This window comes from Schistocerca gregaria, chromosome 9 (genome assembly GCF_023897955.1).
Source record: "Schistocerca gregaria isolate iqSchGreg1 chromosome 9, iqSchGreg1.2, whole genome shotgun sequence".
NCBI lineage: Eukaryota > Metazoa > Arthropoda > Insecta > Orthoptera > Acrididae > Schistocerca > Schistocerca gregaria.
Genome location: NC_064928.1, coordinates 217,491,511 through 217,513,086, shown reverse-complemented (window position 1 = coordinate 217,513,086; position 21,576 = coordinate 217,491,511). Strand labels below are relative to the sequence as shown.

Sequence of the window (21,576 nt, the reverse complement as noted above, 5' to 3'; positions counted from 1 at the left end):
GGCCTGTCATGCAAAAGATATAACTGCTTGTGGAAATAACCGACAGTAACCTTGGAAACTACACATCCCTGTAACTGTTTGTGTGTCACCTTTACCAGCTCTCTTCTCTACTCTTGTTTCGGCTCCACTTTTCCTCTAACGGTATCTGGTAAAGTGTGTGTATGTGACAGCTTTGTTCCTTTCACATTTGCAGACACTGTTTCTGTAGCATAGTTACTGAAGCAGTAGCCAGTTGATGTTAAATTGGAAAAGCTCCAAATGGGGTGTCAAATAGAGACTGTAGCAGACGTTTCCACATTTTATAATACCTCTAAAGAACTGCATTATACTGCAGCCAGAGCAGAAAAGATTTCTAAGCTGTAATCTGTCATTGCAAATTGTTCACGTACTTAACTTGGTAACTATTTTGATTGGGCTGCTAAATCAACTAGCCACTGCTTTTGCATTTTTAATGTTATTTTATCACTATATTTTTCCTTCTTTCTGCTGTTCTCTGTTTTAAATTGCTGCTTAATGTCACCCAATATACACGAAAATTTCACCACCCATACTCTACACGTGATGAAAGGAGAGATGAAACTTAGTTTATTTGTGTTGTGTGTGTGTACAGACGGCTGCACCCATTGGTATTGTACAGAGAACACAGGAAGGCGGGCAGTCCGACGCCCGACAGGGAAGGTTAAAGACCAAACTCTTGAACGCTCTCGGACTGCACACTTCGTGAACGAATGGGAAAGTCTGTGCATTTGGCGTAACACTTAAGAAATGACTGGAAAAGTTCCTTCCAGTTGTGTCCGTAAAGTGAACTTTTATTGTAATTAATGTAGCTGTAAGTTATTGACGTGAAACCGTGTAGGATGCTAAAAGTGGCTATTAAGTGCTGTTTTTCTAGATTTTATTGATTTACTTTCCTGTTTTACTTCTAAAGTTGATGATTTTATTGTATTCTGTAAATGAAGAAATGTAACAAATGGTGCAAACTCGATAACTAGGGGTGTGGGTGTAAACAGTTTGTGAGATATTCCCTCTTCTTACTGCAGTGTTGAAAATAGTTAAATTGCTGACAGCTTAAAGAAACTTCATTTACTTTGCACATATTTGTGGTGCATTATAACAGAAACAGCCGCATGTGGTATTTGCTATAAGGATAATACTTGTTCGCCCAGTTATCTTAAAAGTCCAGATGAAGTTTCCAGATTTCCTCCAAAACCTATTTTGTCCATTTGGTTTCTTTCTAAGAAAAAAGTATTCAACTATTATTTCTGCCCAGCCTTCCTGTGTTGCAGTAAATTAAGTTTTAATTGAAGGGGCAGTAGCAGACAGTGCTAACCCTCAATTTAGCAAGGATTACCCTTTTCGTGATGTCTGCTTTTCAGATGCTCCACACTAAAGGAAAAAGTAGTTCCAATTGTACTATTACAAAGAATTTCCTGGTATTCAAATTGTTTTACCTTGTTGTACTTCATATAGGCTATGACTTTAACCAGTAACTCAGAATTGTGCTCCTGCAAAGGCTATTGGAGATCTTCCTTCCAGATGGCACTCGGTGGCCTCTAATAATCTTTCCCTGAGTACTATTGTCCATAGTGACATTATTTAATAAAAATGCGTCTCAGGTCTGTGTAGGTAAACACTTAGCAAATGAGACCAGCTGACGCTGAAGTATGTCAGTCAAAGAAAAACTCTGTTCCAACATGTGAACAATGATACTGTGAAGTGTAATGAATTACGAATTTTAATTTTAGCACTCACTACACCTATGGGACATTTTACAAATTATGTAAAATGTATATGAATTTATAGCATGCATATAATTTTTTTAAAAAAATTGACCATCCTCTCCATAAGTAGTTTGCCAACAGTGTGGAATTTTTTACTTTTATTTTTTATCAGTTGCATTTAACTAAGTGAACAAAAATACTTCATATAGCTCAGTATTTGTGCATTGCTTTGTAATGTGATCTACACAAACACATTGACAAGTCTCCTGGTGCATTAATGTAATTTCAACACTGGGGTTAATCTTACCCATCACCTTTAGTGTCTAGAGAGTACTATCTGAGATATTATTAAAAGAAAAGTGGTGTTATTTGCTATTGGTGATTGAATCTCCTGTCACAGTTGTAGCACAATATCCTTAAGTGGGTTTTTGTGATACACCAGAGCAGTCCAGTGTCACGTCTATACAGTTGATTCCTTCGTGTCTGCGGTTTTACTGCATTCTTGGAATCATGTTTGTAGGTGACTCACTGAAAAGTGTGCACTATTTGATCAGTAATTTTTAGGTAATATGATTTCCAACAGATCATTGCTGTCTCCATTTAGTTTGTGTTTATTCAGCTGTCTGTATCCCACTCTTCAAAAGGCTGTTATTACAAATACTAAAAAAAGTGCAGGCTGACAACTTGCTTGAAGCATAAATTCTTTCAGAAATGTCACTCTATATTCAGGCCGCCTGCTTAGCTGAGTGGTAATGTGCTCGCCTCCCGAGCAAGTGGGCTTACATTAGATTCCCGGCCGGGTTTGGCGATTTTCTTTGCTCGTGGATTGGGTGTCGTGTGTTGTCCTCGTCATCATTTCGTCCTCATCACCAGCTCGCAAGTCCCCCAATGTGGCGTTGACTGCAATAGGACCTGCACCTGGTGGCATCCCGGCCAACTGTGCTGTACGCTCATCTCCATTGTGTATTCCGTGTGGCATTTTTGTTGCATTTGTGCAAAAGTCTTAAAAACATTAACCTTACCTTGGATATTTCCAGCCTAGAAATTTCGGACTGGTAGAATAAAAGTAACTGTGTTGCAAAGCCATCTAAAATTTCCAAATGGGTGCTGCAATCTGATACTGAGTTTGTCAAAAGTATTGGGCATCTCCTCAGATCGCGTAGTTTGAATGCTTTGAAATTCAATGAAAAACTCTCTTTGGTTGAGGTAGTTCAGCAGAACTTGTTTTAATTTTTTGTACCACTTCAGTGAAATCCAAATTTTGGAAGTACCAGGATGGAAACAATTAACAAGAGATACAAAAGGCAACCACTCACCCATAGTATAGTGACAAGTGGCACACACAGACAGCAGTGCTTGCTTGTTACTAGCTTTCTAGCTGCAACTTCATTTTTCAGAATAAACAAGACACTCATATGCAGCTCTTGGCCACAGCCACACCTCGCGCACACATGACCTTCAACTCCAGCATCTCAGGTCGGAATGCCAGTCAGTGTTTTGTAATTCTGCCTGTCTGCAACTTGACATGTCTTCTTTATGTTGAGTAGCAATCTGACTTTTCCTACATTGTTAATACTCCTACCTGGAGTTTCCATTGTCTGGTTTTTCAGTGTAAATACCCCACAGACACAATGAACAACTCGCCAGCAGCTGTGTTATTGCACACTCTACTAACATCTCTGTGCTTTTATGTGTTTGTACGTGCCACACACCAGTCGACTGCATGAGTGCGATTGTCACTCTCATTTTAGTATCACGAGTTTCAGTTTTGATAAAAGAGAAAAAGCTGCAGGTGGTATAATTTCGTAGCAAGATTCTTGGTGAAAGCATCTTCCTGTAGCACATTCATATTTATTTGCAATATTTGTCTTTTGTCGTACATTCCTTTTTGTCTAACTGGTAGAGTTCCTTCAAGATAGGGCAAATTATGAGTGTATATTTGACCTTGCCTGGCATCTATGTAAACCTTTTTGCTTAGGTGATTTTTTTATTTATTTCATTAGATATATTGCTCAGTCTTACCAATACCGTTGTACATTATCTCCCCCACCCCCACACCGCACCCCCAACCATTTCATCTCTCACCCACTGTCCACAGCTGCAATGGTAGTGAGCAGTTAAGTTTACCCTTTTTAAAAAAAATTTCAGAGTTCCAATATAAACCTATCATTTCACAACTGTCAGATGAATAATATCGTCAGCATTTAAAATGTTTGACAACAGTTCTTAATGAGAAATTATTCTATTTGACATCTTTCTTTCAAATAGTATTCATTGTGTGAATTAGTGGAGATAAAACAATTGGACATCACGAGAGTTGCAGGTTCAGAAATGTACTCATCAGTGAGAGTTGCAGGAGTCTACGGTTCTCTATTATCTGTTTATTTTGTTGCCTCACTTTCAGAAAATAAAATCATTCCTGCTAATCATTATACAGCACTTTGTTACACTTTTTCGCTGTTTCTGCCCATTAGGCAGTATGTAGCTGTGTATTTAGTTTGTGCTCCTGTTTTGCCTTGCATCATTTGCATGCAGATTTGTCTCTAACTTGGTCAACCAGTTATTATGCAGTTTACAGACTTTTGAGTTCCTACTATGCCTTTATTTTCAATAGTTTATGGTTTAGTATCCTAGTGAACCCAAGCTCTCCCCCCCCCCCCCCCCCCCCCCATTACCAACCTCCTCCTCCACATCCCTCCCTCCACCCCCCACCTCTCTCTCTCTCTCTCTCTCTCTCTCTCTCTCTCTCTCTGTCTGTCTGTCTGTCTGTCTGTCTCTCTGTCGGGGTGGGGACCAACTAAGTCAGTAAAGAAGCTGGTTTTTATTGTCACCCCTCTGAATTTGGCAAAATGTGGCAATAATGTTTGTGACTGTATTAGCTGCTGAATTCTGCACATGGTGAATGGGACATTTTGGTTAATGGAAGCTAATAAATACAATTTACTGGTGTCTCTTAGAACATTTTTCTCATATTCTTAGATGGTCTGAGGAGGAAACCTCACAAACTGTTTGCACATACCTAATCAAATTTTTTCATTGGAGATTTTCTCCTATCATTCCTTTGAAAAGAATGTAGTTACTTCTAGCGATGTCTCAATAGTTGACCCAATTTTTATACCTTCCTGTTTGCACTTTTATACTAAATATAAGTGTTACGAACAGTACAGACCATTACAGTATACGATTTCTGAGACAGGAGTTTTTGCCTTCACTCACCAAAAGCATAGTACGGCTTCTTGTGAATTGTATTTGTAGCTACTTTTATGTATCTGTGTAGTTAAATTTATGAAACTCTCAGCTGTCAACCATTGCAGTGCCATTGTGATTTCTATCAGATTTCTCATTCTTATCCTTGCCACTTGTTTTTGGTAAGTGGTGGCTTCTTGCCCTGTCTCATTGAAAAAAAAAGAAAAAGAAAAAGAAAAAACAGTTACGAAGGTAATGGAAATGCAGTATTTTTTACGTCTTCCGAAGGTGTGTTGAATGCAGATGTGTACTACCAAGTACTGTATGACTTATGTTACACAAAGTAATTTGCTTCTGTATTCTTGTGGTCTTACATTCAGACATGTGCACAATATTTTTCACTGTTTAGTTTGTAAATCTAGCTGGGTATTAGTAATAGAAATCAGTTGTTTATCTGATAATGAGTGTAAGTTTATTTTATTTTTTTTTTTTTTTTTACAACTACTTACAGTTTAATTGCCTGTATAGGCTTTTGGTTGTGTCATAGTTGATAGTGTGACTGGTTCTTTTGAGCGACTGATTTTAAAAACGTTGTTCTATGATAGATTGCTCCAGAAGACATTTTGTTCGGTAATGATTGAAATTGGTGAAATACATAGTGGTGCTTAATGTGACAGATGCCTGTTGATCTTGCCATGTATATTTTAATTGATAATGTTGATGTACAGTAATTGTAAAAGAAGTGTTTGTGGCTTCCATTCTTTTACTAAGTCTGCGGTTAGCTAACATTGCAGATTTTAGCAGGAAGCAATTTCAGGCTTTAATTCAAATGATTTGGACAATTATTTTCTGTGATGTCCTCATGTTGCTTCCATTGTATTTGCAGTTGGAATCCTGATATTGTATTGTTGAGATACTTTGTGAATACTGTTGAACTGCTTCAAAGCTTTTATTAATATTATTGTTAACTGTAATAAGAAAGTGACTAGTGAGAAGTTGATTATCAAAAAACCATAATAGCTATAGAACTGTTTAAAGTAAAAATTCTTTGCCAATGAAGAAGGGAATGAATAAAATGTTTGATGTCTCGGAGTGGATGTGACCTGCTATTTACAGATAGTGGACATTTGTTTGTTTGCAGAATTTGGTAAAATTTGGAAGTGGTCTTACATCTTGCATTATTTCTGATTGCTTGAAGACAGATCTTTTTAAAAATTCTTTTATTTTGGCACTTTGCCTGATTTATTTTATTTTAATTATTTATGAAATACATTCTTTCATTATTACTGCATTCTGTTTCCTCCTCAAATGGTTACTACGGGACATAGTAGTCTGCTGAAGGCTATTTTTCATGTTTTGCTCTTCACATTTTCTTTATTGTGCCATATGCATAAAACTGGAATGCACACACAGATATTTTTGCATGCTAGTTATTTCTCAGTTTGAAATGAGGAAATTAATGTTCGATGGGATGGATTGACTGATGACTGACTTCTATAACTGAGCCTCCAAACGTATCTAAAATCACCCATTAATAGTATACGTAGCTTTTGTTTCTAGATTTATTTGAATGCAAGAGGGCGGGTGGGGGTGGGAGGAGAGGGGGGGGGGGTAGGGGTAGGGGACCAAGGGTATTAAGATAGTGGCAATATAGGTTGAAGAGTAACTGAAACAGTTCCTGAGAAACATTTTTAGCAGCTGAGAAACATCTTGTTCATATTTAAATTTAATGTAACTGAACTCAGATTATGTCATTCGTACTGACACTGGATTGGGTATCTCCTTGTTATCTTCAGCTGTATAGAACATGCAGCCTTCAGCAGCCACTGATGTTTGTGGTAAATGAAATCAATAAAACCTCTGAAAAGTGCATAATTTTGCTGGTTAATAGTCTCTATTCAGTAGCATCTCAAAGGTTGTAATTTTTTTGTTGTATTTTTGTTTTTAATAAAATATTTTGTTATTGAATTAAGCGTTCTGTTTGTTACTTTTTTTGTATTAAATCATGGTCCTCCAATCCCCTTTTTATTAGTTTTGTTGAACTTGTTTTTCATGCTGGCATGTACAGTGGTCCCAAATAGCACTGCAATAAGAAAATTGCTGAAGATGCTTAAAGAGTGGTTGGGGGGAGGGGGCGTCTACTTCTCGAATAATCCTCATAGATATGATGCAGTTAAGGGATTGTAGACAGCACGATCTAATACAGAGTTAACTTTTTTGAACAGTACATTTACTTTCAAGTCTGCGTAGGCCCGTTTCCTCATCTGGTTTCCTGAAACCACACACAAGGCCTCCGCATCAGTTGCCAGAAACACTGATCATATGGCCACATGGGCAGTGGACATTGTTAATTATACTCCTCAGTATGTTTCAGTTGTAGGATTTTCTTCGTGCACTCGGAGATCTGTTTTTAAGATTTTACATATTTGCTTTTGCCAAGGGTAAGAAATGTGGAAGCACCAGGCCCCGGATAACCAGTAGTCTGCTAACATATGATATCCTTGGTGAAACCCAAATCCATGTACAATATCTGAATTTGGGAAGTGGGAGGCTATTTGTGGCCTTGAGAGTGTCAATCATGAGATGTATGTCTACTTCGATTAAAATAACATTGTGACACATTTCAGCAAGTGGAGTGTTAGTTGCCAGCTGCCATCAAATTCCAGTTCTTTTTTTGAGCCCTGGGGTCTTTCTGTTTTGGATGTAAATGCAGAGCCTCATAAATTAGTTATTTTGTTTGAGCTAAAGCAAATATATGTCGTCTTTAACATAGATTTCAGACGTACTAGTTATATTTTTTCGTTTCTGCACTCATCTAGAACTGTCTGCATTGTACAGTTGTTGTTCCTCAATTAAAGGTGACAAATTGATGTATTCCTTCTCCTTGGTGTCTGGTTTCTTTCACCTTGCGCAATTTTCTTGACATTTATCAGATTTATTTTTCTTAATAAATAGTAGTTAATTCTGAAAGCTAATGTGATCCCAGAACTGTTGTTGTTATGTGGAATGAGTCAGTTTACAATTATTAGACACTTACATAATGAAAAACGACAACATACTGGCCATTTACACGGTGGCTTCAGGGTGTAGTTTTTCAGTCATATCAATATTGCAATCAGGTGCACAGGTGCAGTGCTTTCCCTCGACTTTGTCCCAATTCTTTTTCCTCTGTCACTATCTTCATGAACACGGATTGGGAACAAATAACAGAACTGCTTCCACATCTTTTTCATGGCCTGCCTTGGGCTCATCTTCCTCTGGGAATAAAATCGAACATTTTAACAAGCCGTCAGTGTGGGTCCATTAAACATGTGACCTGCGGGGGGGGGAAGACACTTGCATCTTATGTGACGGACGATTTTTTGGGCTAAATCTGACTGTTTATAAAATCTTCCGTCTTGTACTGGCTAGAACATTTTCCTGACTTTCTGCCTGAAAACAGTAGTTTTAGGTTTGTCTTGTTGCAGGATACTCCATAGTTAACACACATCTGTTCTGTATATCTAGAGGTTAATTTCTTGAGTAATGTCAGACTAACTAGAATGGTCCTCCAGTTACATTCGTGCGTTTATCTCTATCTGGCACGATGACTCTTCCACGAAAATGGCGCTCAGGTGCTTAAATTCTCTCATATTGTCATTGATTCCAAAGATACTGCAACTTTTGTATGATAATACTGGCAGTTGAGAATGTAGGTACTCCAAAATCAAAGCTGGCAGTAGACCCCTCTCGCTATCCCTCCCCTACCAAAGAAGCTTTTTCTTGTATAATTTCAAAAGTTCTGCATGTTTCACGAGATAAATAACAGGATAATGATTTTAAAAAGTACATCAATAGACACTGAATCAGTTCAGTCATGTAAGAGACTAGTGAACCCCGCAGTGTTTGGCAATTGCTAAATATGTATTAGAATTCTATGTATATTCTAAACTCCTCTGCACCACCTTCCTCTTCTCTCTGCCCATCCCATCTACTACTCCGTTCTCTGTGCCCCCTTCCTCCCTTCCCCGTCCATCCTCTTAACTGTGTCTCGGGGCTTGAGCCCAGTTTATTGTTATTGTAAATGAAACCAGGATTTGAAATTGAATTTGCTTAACAGAAATGGGTAAATTGTTTGGGATAAATTGTATAGGAAGTATGAGGCACGCCTTTCCAACTGTTGGATTTATCAGGCTAGTACCTTCGGTAACAGTATTTACATAGTTTAATCTGTGAACGGGTAGGATTACAAAGGTTTGGATGATACAGATTTGAAAGTTTTATGCTAATCGTAAGCTGGTAAGCCATAAATAAAACTTTCCTGTATTAAAGAAAATAGTGAGAAAAACAAAACGGCACTTTGTTATGCATAAAATTATTTGAAAATAAATGTCAGGAGAAAAAATATGTGGGAGAAACAAATTGTATAATGCTGTATTTGCTCTATCATAGATGAAACTGACTTTGAGAAGGCAGTCATAACTGCACATCTCCACAGCACAGTTGTTGTTTAAAACACTGTATAGCTTATATCCGTCTGAATGGTTGTTAGTGTGTCGTGTAAAAATTTGAAATAAATTGGTAAAGAACTTTTCAAGGGTTTTGATGACAGTCTTAAAGAAAAACTTGTTTTTATGTAGTTCTAAATAAAACAGAAAGAAACTTCCACATGGGAAAAATATATTAAAAACAAAGATTCCAAGACTTACCAAGCGGGAAAGCGCCGGCAGACAGGCACATGAACAAAACACACAAACACACACACAGAATTACGAGCTTTCGCAACTGGCAGTTGCTTCGTCAGGAAAGAGGGAAGGAGAGGGAAAAATGAAAGGATGTGGGTTTTAAGGGAGAGGGTAAGGAGTCATTCCAATCCCGGGAGCGGAAAGACTTCCCTTAGGGGAAAAAAAGGACAGGTGTACACTCGCGCGCGCACACACACACACACACACACACATATCCATCCGCACATACACAGACACAAGAAGTGTAGTTCTAAATAAAACAGAAAGAAACTTCCACATGGGAAAAATATATTAAAAACAAAGATTCCAAGACTTACCAAGCGGGAAAGCGCCGGCAGACAGGCACATGAACAAAACACACACACACACACACACACACACACACACACACACACACACACACACAGAATTACGAGCTTTCGCAACTGGCAGTTGCTTCGTCAGGAAGCGGATGGATGTGTGTGTGTGTGTGTGTGTGTGTGTGTGTGTGTGTGTGTGTGTGTGTGTCGCGCGCGAGTGTACACCTGTCCTTTTTTTTCCCCTAAGGGAAGTCTTTCCGCTCCCGGGATTGGAATGACTCCTTACCCTCTCCCTTAAAACCCACATCCTTTCATTTTTCCCTCTCCTTCCCTCTTTCCTGACGAAGCAACTGCCAGTTGCGAAAGCTCGTAATTCTGTGTGTGTGTTTGTGTGTTTTGTTCATGTGCCTGTCTGCCGGCGCTTTCCCGCTTGGTAAGTCTTGGAATCTTTGTTTTTAATATTTTTATGTAGTTCTGTAGATAAAGTATAGTAAATCACCAGAAAGTAGTAATGGACTAATAGCTGAAATAGAAATTCTGGAGTATTCCGACCAACACAATGGCTGTAGTTGCAAAGTCCAAGAGTGGAACCTAATGTCGCATACAAGAAACTTTTTAAAATAAAAAGAAAGGATGGCAAACATGAACACACACAGAGAAAATTCTAGTGTAAGATTTGATTAGAAAATTGGAGGAAAGATGATGAAGCAACAGAGCAGACACATTCTAGTCTGAATGAAAAAAAGGTGGATGGAGCGATGGCATATTGTACCTCGAGACTTTAGAAGTCACTGATGGAGACTGTAATGCTTATTGTTTAAGACATCAGGAACCTATCAAGTATATAGTGTTTTGTTCCCAAAAATATTTGGCTACAGGACACTGGCTGGCATCACAGTTTTATTTTCTTAAAGTTTCAATATAAACTTCCATAATGATAGCTCACGAATAGTGCAGTGTACACATTTTTTCTAAGAATGCATTGTCTCTTGTTAATGCATAAATTGACTCATTTCACATCCCACAAGGGAACCTTCTTGATCATATCTACAGAGTATGATGGATGGATGAATGAAAATGAGAGAGATTTAAAGAGGTTCACCTGTTCGATTACAGTGTCACACATTCAAAATTGTGAACAAGGGGTGCTATAGTAAATGCAAATCCATTACCGGGGTAACTATTATGCTCTAAAATTCTATATCAGTCAAGAGTTCAAACAGATACACCACAACAGATGATGATGAAAATGATGATGATGGATCCAACTGAAGGATATTTACTTAAAAACTAATATTGATAGCCACTAAGGATTTCATCGCTTCAACAGAAAAAAACTGACAACAATGTGTGTTTCTTTGCAACTTAATCTGAGTCATTCAGTCATCTCGACATGGTTTGTCGCAACTGAGCATTCTGCCTTACTGATAGCTGTTCATCAGTGCTCTGTCATTATTGGTTGTGATAAATATCATTGTGTGCAAGACATGAGGAGGAGGATTGTTTGTATTGTAAAGAACTAACATGTGACATACTAACTGTGGTGTACATTGCAGGCATAATGCAGTTGTGTGATTACTGTACCGTCTTGTTGTTCATTAACGTCTGAAGTACAGTGGAGTTAAACAGCTACTGTAATATTGTGCTCAATGTATTTTTTAATGGCAACATGCTAGTAACTTAGTGGTCATCATACTTGAATAATGATATTTTCGTGTTCTCTGTACATTACCAGAGCAGAGTACCGTGTGCTGTGTGTGTGTGTAAACACCAAAAATACTGCCAATAGCTTAATGCATTGATAGCAGACATGAGTAGTAACTCACATGAATAATGTTTAATATTATGTTTTGTAATACAGAGTTATTAGGTATTTCATTGGCTGCTTCTGCAGAGGAAATAACCTTCTAAAAAAAGTAGTGTGTGCTGCTATACTGCATGTATATGTAGATGTGTGTGCGCGCACACACACACACACACACACACACACACACACACACACACACACACACACACACACACACACCAAAAATAGTTGCACTAGTAGTTAAAATAATCTTTCTTTGTCTCAGTAGATCCTACTGACTCACTGGGTGTGTGATTTGCGTCTAATATGTGGTTCAGTTATGTGAAGAGCTATATGTGACATGGTAATTGTACATTTTACTTGCTTCAATCTTCCACATACAAAGAAATTACCATAAGTTATGTAGAGGGAAAAAACCACGTTCTTTTGTTGTGCATCGTGTGAAAAACGAGTATACTGATTCTAGTTTCAAAATGAATTTTTTACTGGTGAAAGTTTGTGCTAAAGGTCTGCTACACAGTATTAAAAGTGGGGTTTGGAACATTTCTTCATATAAAATATGTTAAAAACTTTCGATGTTGATCAGTATTAGGAAATTACCAGGTTGTTGCCTGCCTAAGTTTCTGTGGTACACTGTGTATTGAACTTCATTTCTTCATTAAATTGTAATTTGTGGGTGGAACTATTACTTTCCCTTTCCTGTTTCATAGGTGTCTGCTCTGCTTTTTACCGTTTCAGATCGAATATTCTACTGCATTTGTATCAGAAACAATATTATGCCCCATATGATGATAGTATATTTGCATAAGTTTGTTCTGTCAGTGCACCATAAGATTTGTGGAATTCTGTTCTTTAGAAACATTGTTTGAAGATAAATGAAGATGATTATCTACAGTGGTGTAAATTGTAGTTTTTGGGAATTCATTTTATTTAAGTGGAGGTTGCAGTATTGCAACATATGGCTTTGTGTCATCACTAACACACAGTTACTACTGATGAACAAATGACATATTGCATAATTACATGTTTGTGTTACAGAGGATTAATTTAATGGAGAGAGAGTGCTTTGTTCATCATGTAATACAATTTCAGACTTTATCTCCTTGTTTAGTTATACTGTCACACACTGCTTTCTTCTCAACCTGCCCCACTTCATCCACCCACTTGCTCTGTCCCTAGTGCTTTCCCCTTAGGCTGTTCTTATATACTGAGCAAGGTGGAAAAGTGATTAAGACATTGAACTTTCATTTGGGAAGGAGCTGGTATCAAAACCCCATATTGCAATTTAGATTTTACGGTTTCTTTAAATATGCAGATTTCAGCACAATTCCCCTGACCGAGGGTTACTTTAATCTCTAATGACCATGTTATTGACAAGATGGTAAACAGGAATCGTCTTGCCTTTCTGTTCCTACATCGTTCCATTTCCTACATCGTTCCGTTTCCTAGGCTAATCAGATTTTCTTCTTCATTCTCTTCCTCTTCTATTTGTACAGCCCCCTTTGCAACTGTCTTGCCACTACCACACAGTGTGTCCCCTTTGTTTCACTTCCTCGTTCAATAGAATAACGTGTTGTTAAGTGAAGATTATCGAATGAATAACTGGGAACAGTAATTGTGGTTGCTTCAAGTGTTTCTAAATTTTTCAAGTGGTGTGAAACTCATTCTGTCGTGTATTAAGCTGTATCGTTATATTATCCAAATCTGAAGATGTAGACGTCTCCTGTGTATTCTATCTGAATGTGTGTAATGATGATATGAGATTTCGTCAGATACTTACTTTTCCTGTTTCATTTTATGAAGTGCAATTTCTCCTCTTCTTTTATCATTCTTCTTTATGCTTTTGTTTACATTTTCCATTAGCTCTGTTTTTTGTTTACATTTTCCATTAGCTCTGTTTTTTGTTTACATTTTCCATTAGCTCTGTTGGCTTTGCCATAATAAATTACTTGTAGTAGTAGTAGTAGTAGTAGTAGTAGTAACAACAAATTATTGCACTTTATGGTTCAATATTAGCAAAAACACTTCCTTTCAGTGACTGCTGCACGTAGTATCCAAGGTAAATAGCAAAAGTGAGTTGTTAGGTAGTGGGTGCTATGGTAATTACAGCTGTTTGAATTGGAATGCACGGTAAGTTACCAATAATGCTGTACTGGAAAAGAGGTGGATTTCACTTTTACCATAGCCCATTGATACAAGGATCTGAATATATATTTTTATATTGGAAGTAAATTTCTCTGTCTGTCCTTTACTTCTTCCCAAAAGATAAGAAGTTAAAATACGTGAATATTTGTATAAAACAAAGGGTGTGAGTCACGTAAAGAATTGCAGTCTGTGTTTCCGACTTGGTTTACCATAGTGCTTCCCGCTCTGAATTCCTACCTACCAACATAACTTCTGTAGAACAGTGCTGAACCTTCCACTGCATCTTAGTTGCTGTGCGTCTTTAAATTGCTTACATCTATCTTTGCTTTGAAAGCACAGCACATGAACGAAGTGGAGATAATTCTATACCTAAAATGATCAGTTCTATAAATGGAGCCATTTTTTAATAACTCCTTATAGTAACAATAAAAAATAAAATTGGATATTTGTAGAATGTCTGTATTCAGTTGTGTTTGCAGTCTTATGTATTATTCTAATGTTTGCTGTCGAGTTTAGTCCCTAGGCTGTGGGATTTTACTAATGTTACATATGCATAATATATTTTTCAACATATGATACCGAGATACAAGTATTGTGACATGGAAATCTGTATTGGCTGAACACATATTCAAGAATTATCTTATACATAGTTCTAAGAGGTACATAATTTAGGTAAAGTTCTCGAGGACAGTAAATGTCGGATAAATATTAAGTGTGTTTGGAAAGCTTTTATTTGCAGATAGCTGTGTATATGATGGTGTTTTAATATTTTGGATTGTTGTACATACGTAAACTGGTTTTTATGTTAACTAATGCTGTAATTTGGTACAGTGTTTGTGATTATCATGTGGTGATTGGAGTGCACCCTCCTATTCTGAGTCTGGACTAGTGGTGGTGGGATCACGCGTTTCTGTTGCCTCTGCTCAAGGGAATTGGTATGCCTGTTAACTGACTAACCTTTTCCCCGTCCTATGATACTGGCACATATTTTTGTAGTTGGGGAAGCACAGGCAGCGCAGTTCCTCGTTCTTGAAACTGCGGACAACGATAAAGCGTACGAACGCCAAGCTGATACAGAAGTTCTCGAAAGGCGGGGATGCTGACATTCACGGCACCGTGTTAGACAACAGGTATGTGTGGTGGGAGGTCGTGTCGGAGGACGGGGGAATGAGTGTTGATCCTGTCCAAAAACTGATCAGCTGCATTCAGAGGTGGGCCCTGTATTTTCAAATAGATCTCTCTCTTGCGTATGATTAGCTTATACCTCAGATGTTTACTGTTGATGAACCTAACTTTTAGTGTGGGACAAAAATTACTGTTTTAGTTTTATTATTTTTTGAACTAGTGGTAACATATGCACCCCAGTGCATTTTGCAGAAATGTGAGAGGTGATGACATTGATAAACCATGAGAACTGAATTCCAACTGCAGGAGTATCTATCAACCAATAACAGCAATATTGTATTAGACCTCTTTTGTTGTTGTTGTTGTTGTTGTTGTTGTTCTCACTGTTGCCCAGTGTATGTATTTCATGTACTGAATCCACAGAAAAATTTATAGAGCTTACGAAGTTTACAGTATCTACATGAGAGCTAATTCATCGTGGTGGCTTTTTTTTGGGGGGGGGGGGGGGGGAGAGGGAGGTATTTGGGAGGATCACAGTCAGATACTCGTCAGCTTAGTACTTCTTCTGTAATACCACTTAGGATCAATGACAGAAGTTTCTCTGTGTGAGCCCACAGGCTGTGTGGGCCCACAGGCTGTGTGGGGGTGGATCAGACTTGCCAGAGTCAGAGGTTAAGCAATGCAATTACACCTAAGAGGAAGAGTTGCTAGACAAAAAAATACAAAAGGTATCGTATTTGCCTACCTTTCAGTAAGGTCTTGCTTGAACTCAGAGGCTCCTCCTGTAACCTGACAGTAGCCGCTCCTTGTAGTAGGGTAATTTGTGCTGTACAGAATTATAGTGTGACTAATGCAAGGGGTAAAAGATTCTGATCAGTTTTTGCACAGGAACAGCTGAGTTAATTCCAAATAGATTACTTTGAATTTTTTTAAAAAAAATCTAGCATTGTAAGTACATTAAGTACATGTTGAAGAATGAGCAGACATAAAAAAAGTAAATTATGTACATACAAGATATCTAACACCACCTTTTTGAATCTTGCCATAAAATTATATATTTAAGAAACTAAGTTGAACTTTTTGACTTGTCAGCTTACTACACTGATCAATAGTTCTGCTGTCCTCATCATGGGAGGACACTTGACACTCTTTAAAGTCCTTGCAATGTTTACCAGTTTCTTTTCGTGTAAGAAAAGCGATACTTTCGTTAGATTTAAAGATTAAACGTCTATTGCAAATTTAAACCATGATAAGAGTGTCTTGTTCATGTCAGGGAGCAGAAGTTCTTATTCAGTTTTCTTATCTGTACTTATTTTTGGCATTAGTATCTTCTGTTGTGTATTTAGAAAATAAGATGATATTGAAACAGTGTCAAATAGATACTACTTCTTCCAGTAAAATAAGTATTTATTCAATATTTTAATCAAATAACAGTTAAAATTTAGAACTAATGAATGCATTTCACATTCTATAGGACATTTTCCACTTGCTATAGCTTTAAAACATGCCTAAAATTCAGTACACTAAAATGACTGAAAGTTTCAACCGACCAGTATAGATGCACCATTATAAACCATTAATACATCACTTCTAGCTTATCCACTATAGCCTCTTCTATAAGAAGCTAATTTTAACATTGTGATACAGAAATTGTGCTTGCAGACTAAGGAGCAGTGGTAATACTTTATTCCTCCTACCCCCCCCCCCCCCCCCCCCCTCTCTCTCTCTCTCTCTCTCTCTCTCTCTCTCTCTCTCTCTCTCTCTCTCTCTCTCTCTCTCTCTTCTTTCTTTCTTTCTTTCTCACACCTCCTCCCTTATTATTTACTTACTCATCTACATTAATGTTATCTCCTTCAAAGTAGTCCCCATTAGGTGATATACACGTATGTCAGGCTTTCTTCAATCCCCAAAACATTTCTAGATCTTAATCTTGTCTTTTGAATAGCACTTAGGTCTTTCCGCAATGCACTTTTAATCGCACCTATGCTTGTCAAACTATGGCCCTTTAAGGTTATCTTTATTTTCGGAAACGGAAAAACTTACATAATTTTGTATCTGGCAAATATGGAAGCTGTGGCATTGTTAGTGTTTTTTCCCAAAAATTCATGAACAAGCAATGGAATGAGTGCAGGTGCAGTTGCCAAGAATTTTGCTGTCACACACTTGATACTGAAAAGAACAGAAAAGATTTCATGGTACTAGGCAATTAAGTCACTTGATATCGCAACATTGACTACTATTTCTCTGATTTGGTAATTGTTCATTATCATGCCCCACTTTTTCCACGTTGGGATTGGTTGTTGATGTGCTGGGGCATCTAGAATGTTTTCTATCTTAAACATTTTCACCGCCACCTTCAAAATTCTTATACCACTCTTAAACATGATTTTACTCATAGCAAACTGACCAAAAGCAATATTCAACGTTTCTAAAACTTTGTTACATTTTATTCCATGTTTATAGCAAAATTCTGACTCGTTATAAAAACAGTTAGTAGTTGCAACTTGTAAGCAAACACCTGCGATCTTCTTGACAACTGACGAGAGACTAAACATTAAATATGGTTACCACTGTACAAGTAGGTTTCAGACACGTATACCAACAGAGCGATGAAAAATTGCACCAGTCAGACTACTACAGTTCGCAAAATTACAAATTTCCCAATTCTTGTTAATTACACTTCGTATAACTTGTCACTTGGGGAGAGATCGTAAGTTGGTATATAAGTGGGGATTAGTCATTTCAGCTGTTGGTCAGTACAACCTACTGGATTGATTGTGGTATTATATATGTTTAATTCTTCATTTCGTTACCTAAGACTAAAATTTTTACGTAATGCTATTACTAAGACAGTCCTAATCGCATTTACACATTTGAGAAGTCTGACATGATTTGCACTGATCCACTGTTCATAAAGGTAAATAAAGGCTCTAACTTAGTTCTGAGCCAAGGCAGATATATTGTAAGTGGATTTGTGAAACCACGGTAAGCTGTGGTAAGTTGTGCCTCGGTGTTACAACAGTCAGTCAGTCAGTTTTGCAGGGGCTTGGCACTAACTGTGTAAGGTAAGTCCTCTTCAGTAAGCTCTCTCCTTTACTAAAAAGTCATACTTACCAGTTGTACTATTCACTATGCCCTGCATGATACACTCTTCAGGCACTGTACCAGCTTGATGTAGTAAGTATTGTCGTGGAAATGCTTGTTTGCACTAAATTAATTGGTGATAATAGTAAGCATAACATTAGTCTCCTTTTGCCATACTGCAAGAGGCACATAACCATCGTCAACAAGTTTGGACTGAAACTGGTGTCTTGAAAACCCTCCAAAACATCCTGGAAGAATACTTGCCAGAATTTGCAAATTCATTCATGTTACAGTGTTGTTATGTTCGGCTCTTTGCAGAAATGTGAGGTTGATAAATGATAAGGCTAGCAAATTCAAGAAGTTGAAGATGGTGTTGGGCAGTGAATTCACCAGTGGATGTTAATTTTTTTTTTGATATAGTGTAACTTTGACTATTGACCACAAATGTCACTTACTTTTCATTGTGACCTAAACAATTTACATGATCTACACTTTATGAATACTACACATGTTACACTTGCAGTTCATATTTATTTGTTAGCTTTCTCAGGAGTGAGTTTATAGTCAAAATTTAATTTGGAACTGTCTAGGGATTGCTGTTGCACAAGAGTTGACTACTCCAGTAGTTTCATGTTGTGTAGGTATACCCTCTTAAGTCAGAGAAAATTGAGCTGGTGGGGCTTTCAAGATGTTACAGATTCTACTGAGTAATCTGTTCATACTTTAACTGAATTTGTTTTTAGTTAGAGAGGCAAGATTGATCTGTACTTGAAAGCAGTAAGCTTTCAAAGTATTTCCTGACAGTCAGTGTTTGTAAAGGTTGCTATAAATTTTATGTGGTAGGCTACCCTAGTTCTCCACTTTTCCCCAAACACTGAAACAGTAGCATCATTTATGACAGATCTACATATTACATCAGACAAGTGGCGTTACAGTCTTGAAGAAGAAATTCGTACTCCATTGTCCAGGCTTGTCTATTTTGGGATACCTTCAGTAACAGTGTCTTGTGAAATTAAGCTAAAATACCTTTACAGATACAGAAATCTGGAAAAATATTGTGTGTGAAAAATAGAATTTACATTTTCGTATGAACTTAGTTCTGGTACAATTTAGCAAATTGTATAAAAAAACTATTAAATTATGAGACAGAGTAGCTGGCCTGTGGCTACAGGAAGAGGAAAAATCGGCAGAGATGTATATGCAAACAAATAAAAAAATTATGTAACTTTACTTGTTTCTTCTCCAAAGTGATGATACAAGCATTGACTGCCCATTGTACGTGTCTCTATAGGCAATAGTGTTTTTGGTTGACTTTGTGTTTTGATACAGAAAATCATATTGGTTTGGTATAGTGTGCTGCCGTGCCATAAGAGAAACAGAAATACAGGAAGGAGATCCTGGGGATTAAAAATGTTATATATATATATATATATTAAAAACAAAGATTCCAAGACTTACCAAGCGGGAAAGCGCCGGCAGTCAGAAACACAAACACACACACAGAATTACTAGCTTTCGCAACCGATGGTTGCTTCTTCAGGAAGGAGAGGGAAAGACGAAAGGATGTGGGTTTTAAGGGAGAGGGTAAGGAGTCATTCCAATCCCGGGAGCGGAAAGACTTCCCTTAGGGGAAAAAAAGGACAGGTGTACACTCGGGGACACACACACACACATACATATCCATCCGCACATACACAGACACAAGCAGACATATTTAAAGGCAAAGAGTAAGGGCAGAGATGTCAGTCGAGGCGGAAGTACAGAGGCAAAGAAGTTGTTGAAAGACAGGTGAGGTATGAGCGGCGGCAACTTGAAATTAGCGGAGGTTGAGGCCTGGCGGATATCGAGAAGAGAGGATATACTGAAGGGCGAGTTCCCATCTCCGGAGTTTGGATAGGTTGGTGTTGGTGGAAAGTATCCAGATAACTCGGACGGTGTAACACTGTGCCAAGATGTGCTGGCCGTGCATCAAGGCATGTTTAGCCACAGGGTGATCCTCATTACCAACAAACACTGTCTGCCTGTGTCCATTCATGCGAATGGACAGTTTGTTGCTGGTCATTCCCACATAGAAAGCGTCACAGTGCAGGCAGGTCAGTTGGTAAATCACGTGGGTGCTTTCACACGTGGCTCTCCCTTTGATCGTGTACACCTTCCGGGTTACAGGACTGGAGTAGGTGGTGGTGGGAGGGTGCATAGGACAGGTTTTACACCGGGGGCGGTTGCAAGGGTAGGAGCCAGAGGGTAGGGAAGGTGGTTTGGGGATTTCATAGGGATGAACCAAGAGGTTACGAAGGTTAGGTGGACGGCGGAAAGACACTCTTGGTGGAGTGGGGAGGATTTCATGAAGGATGGATCTCATTTCGGGGCAGGATTTTAGGAAGTCGTATCCCTGCTGGAGAGCCACATTCAAGGTCTGATCCAGTCCCGGGAAGTATTCTGTCACAAGTGGGGCACTTTTGGGGTTCTTCTGTGAGAGGTTCTGGGTTTGAGGGGATGAGGAAGTGGCTCTGGTTATCTGCTTCTGTACCAGGTTGGGAGGGTAGTTGCGGGATGCGAAAGCTGTTTTCAGGTTGTTGGTGTAATGGTCGAGGGATTCAGGACTGGAGCAGATTCGTTTGCCACGAAGGCCTAGGCTGTAGGGAAGGGACCATTTGATATGGAATGGGTGGCAGCTGTCATAATGGAGGTACTGTTGCTTGTTGGTGGGTTTGATGTGGACGGATGTGTGCAGCTGGCCATTGGACAGATGGAGGTCAATGTCTAGGAAAGTGGCATGGGATTTGGAGTAGGACCAGGTGAATCTGATGGAACCAAAGGAGTTGAGGTTGGAGAGGAAATTCTGGAGTTGTTCTTCACTATGAGTCCAGATCATGAAGATGTCATCAATAAACCTGTACCAAACTTTGGGTTGGCAGGCTTGGGTAACCAAGGCGGCTTCCTCTAAGCGACCCATAAATAGGTTGGCATACGAGGCGGCCATCCTGGTACCCATGGCTGTTCCCTTTAATTGATGGTATGTCTGGCCTTCAAAAGTGAAGAAGTTGTGGGTCAGGATGAAGCTGGCTAAGGTGACGAGGAAAGAGGTTTTAGGTAGGGTGGCAGGTGATCGGCGTGAAAGGAAGTGCTCCATTGCAGCGAGGCCCTGGACGTGCGGGATATTCGTTTATAGGGAAGTGGCATCAATGGTTACAAGGATGGTTTCTGGGGGTAACAGACTGGGTACGGATTCCAGGCGTTCGAGAAAGTGGTTGGTGTCTTTGATGAAGGATGGGAGACTGCATGTAATGGGTTGAAGGTGTTGATCTACGTAGGCAGAGATACGTTCTGTGGGGGCTTGGTAACTAGCTACAATGGGGCGGCCAGGATGTTTGGGTTTGTGAATTTTAGGAAGTAGGTAGAAGGTAGGAGTGCGAGGTGTCGTTGGGGTCAGGAGTTTGATGGAGTCAGGTGAAAGGTTTTGTAGAGGGCCTAAGGTTCTGAGG

The 21,576-nt window shown here is 38.7% G+C and overlaps 1 protein-coding gene across 9 annotated transcripts in view; it reads left to right on the top strand.

The window, feature by feature from the left end:
* Positions 1-21,576, top strand: part of LOC126291997 (kinesin light chain) — a 390,450-nt gene that overhangs the window by 355,725 nt on the left and 13,149 nt on the right. For 6 of the 9 annotated variants that reach the window (XM_049985770.1, XM_049985772.1, XM_049985775.1 and 3 more), the window contains one exon: positions 14,879-15,012. The exons of 1 other annotated variant lie outside the window; for it this stretch is intronic. In XM_049985770.1, coding sequence (XP_049841727.1) covers positions 14,879-15,012 — 134 coding nt within the window. Of the gene's footprint in view, positions 1-610; positions 6,876-14,878; positions 15,013-21,576 lie in introns of those variants that run through there. 2 more of the 9 variants (XM_049985776.1, XM_049985777.1) reach the window with 1 other exon arrangement.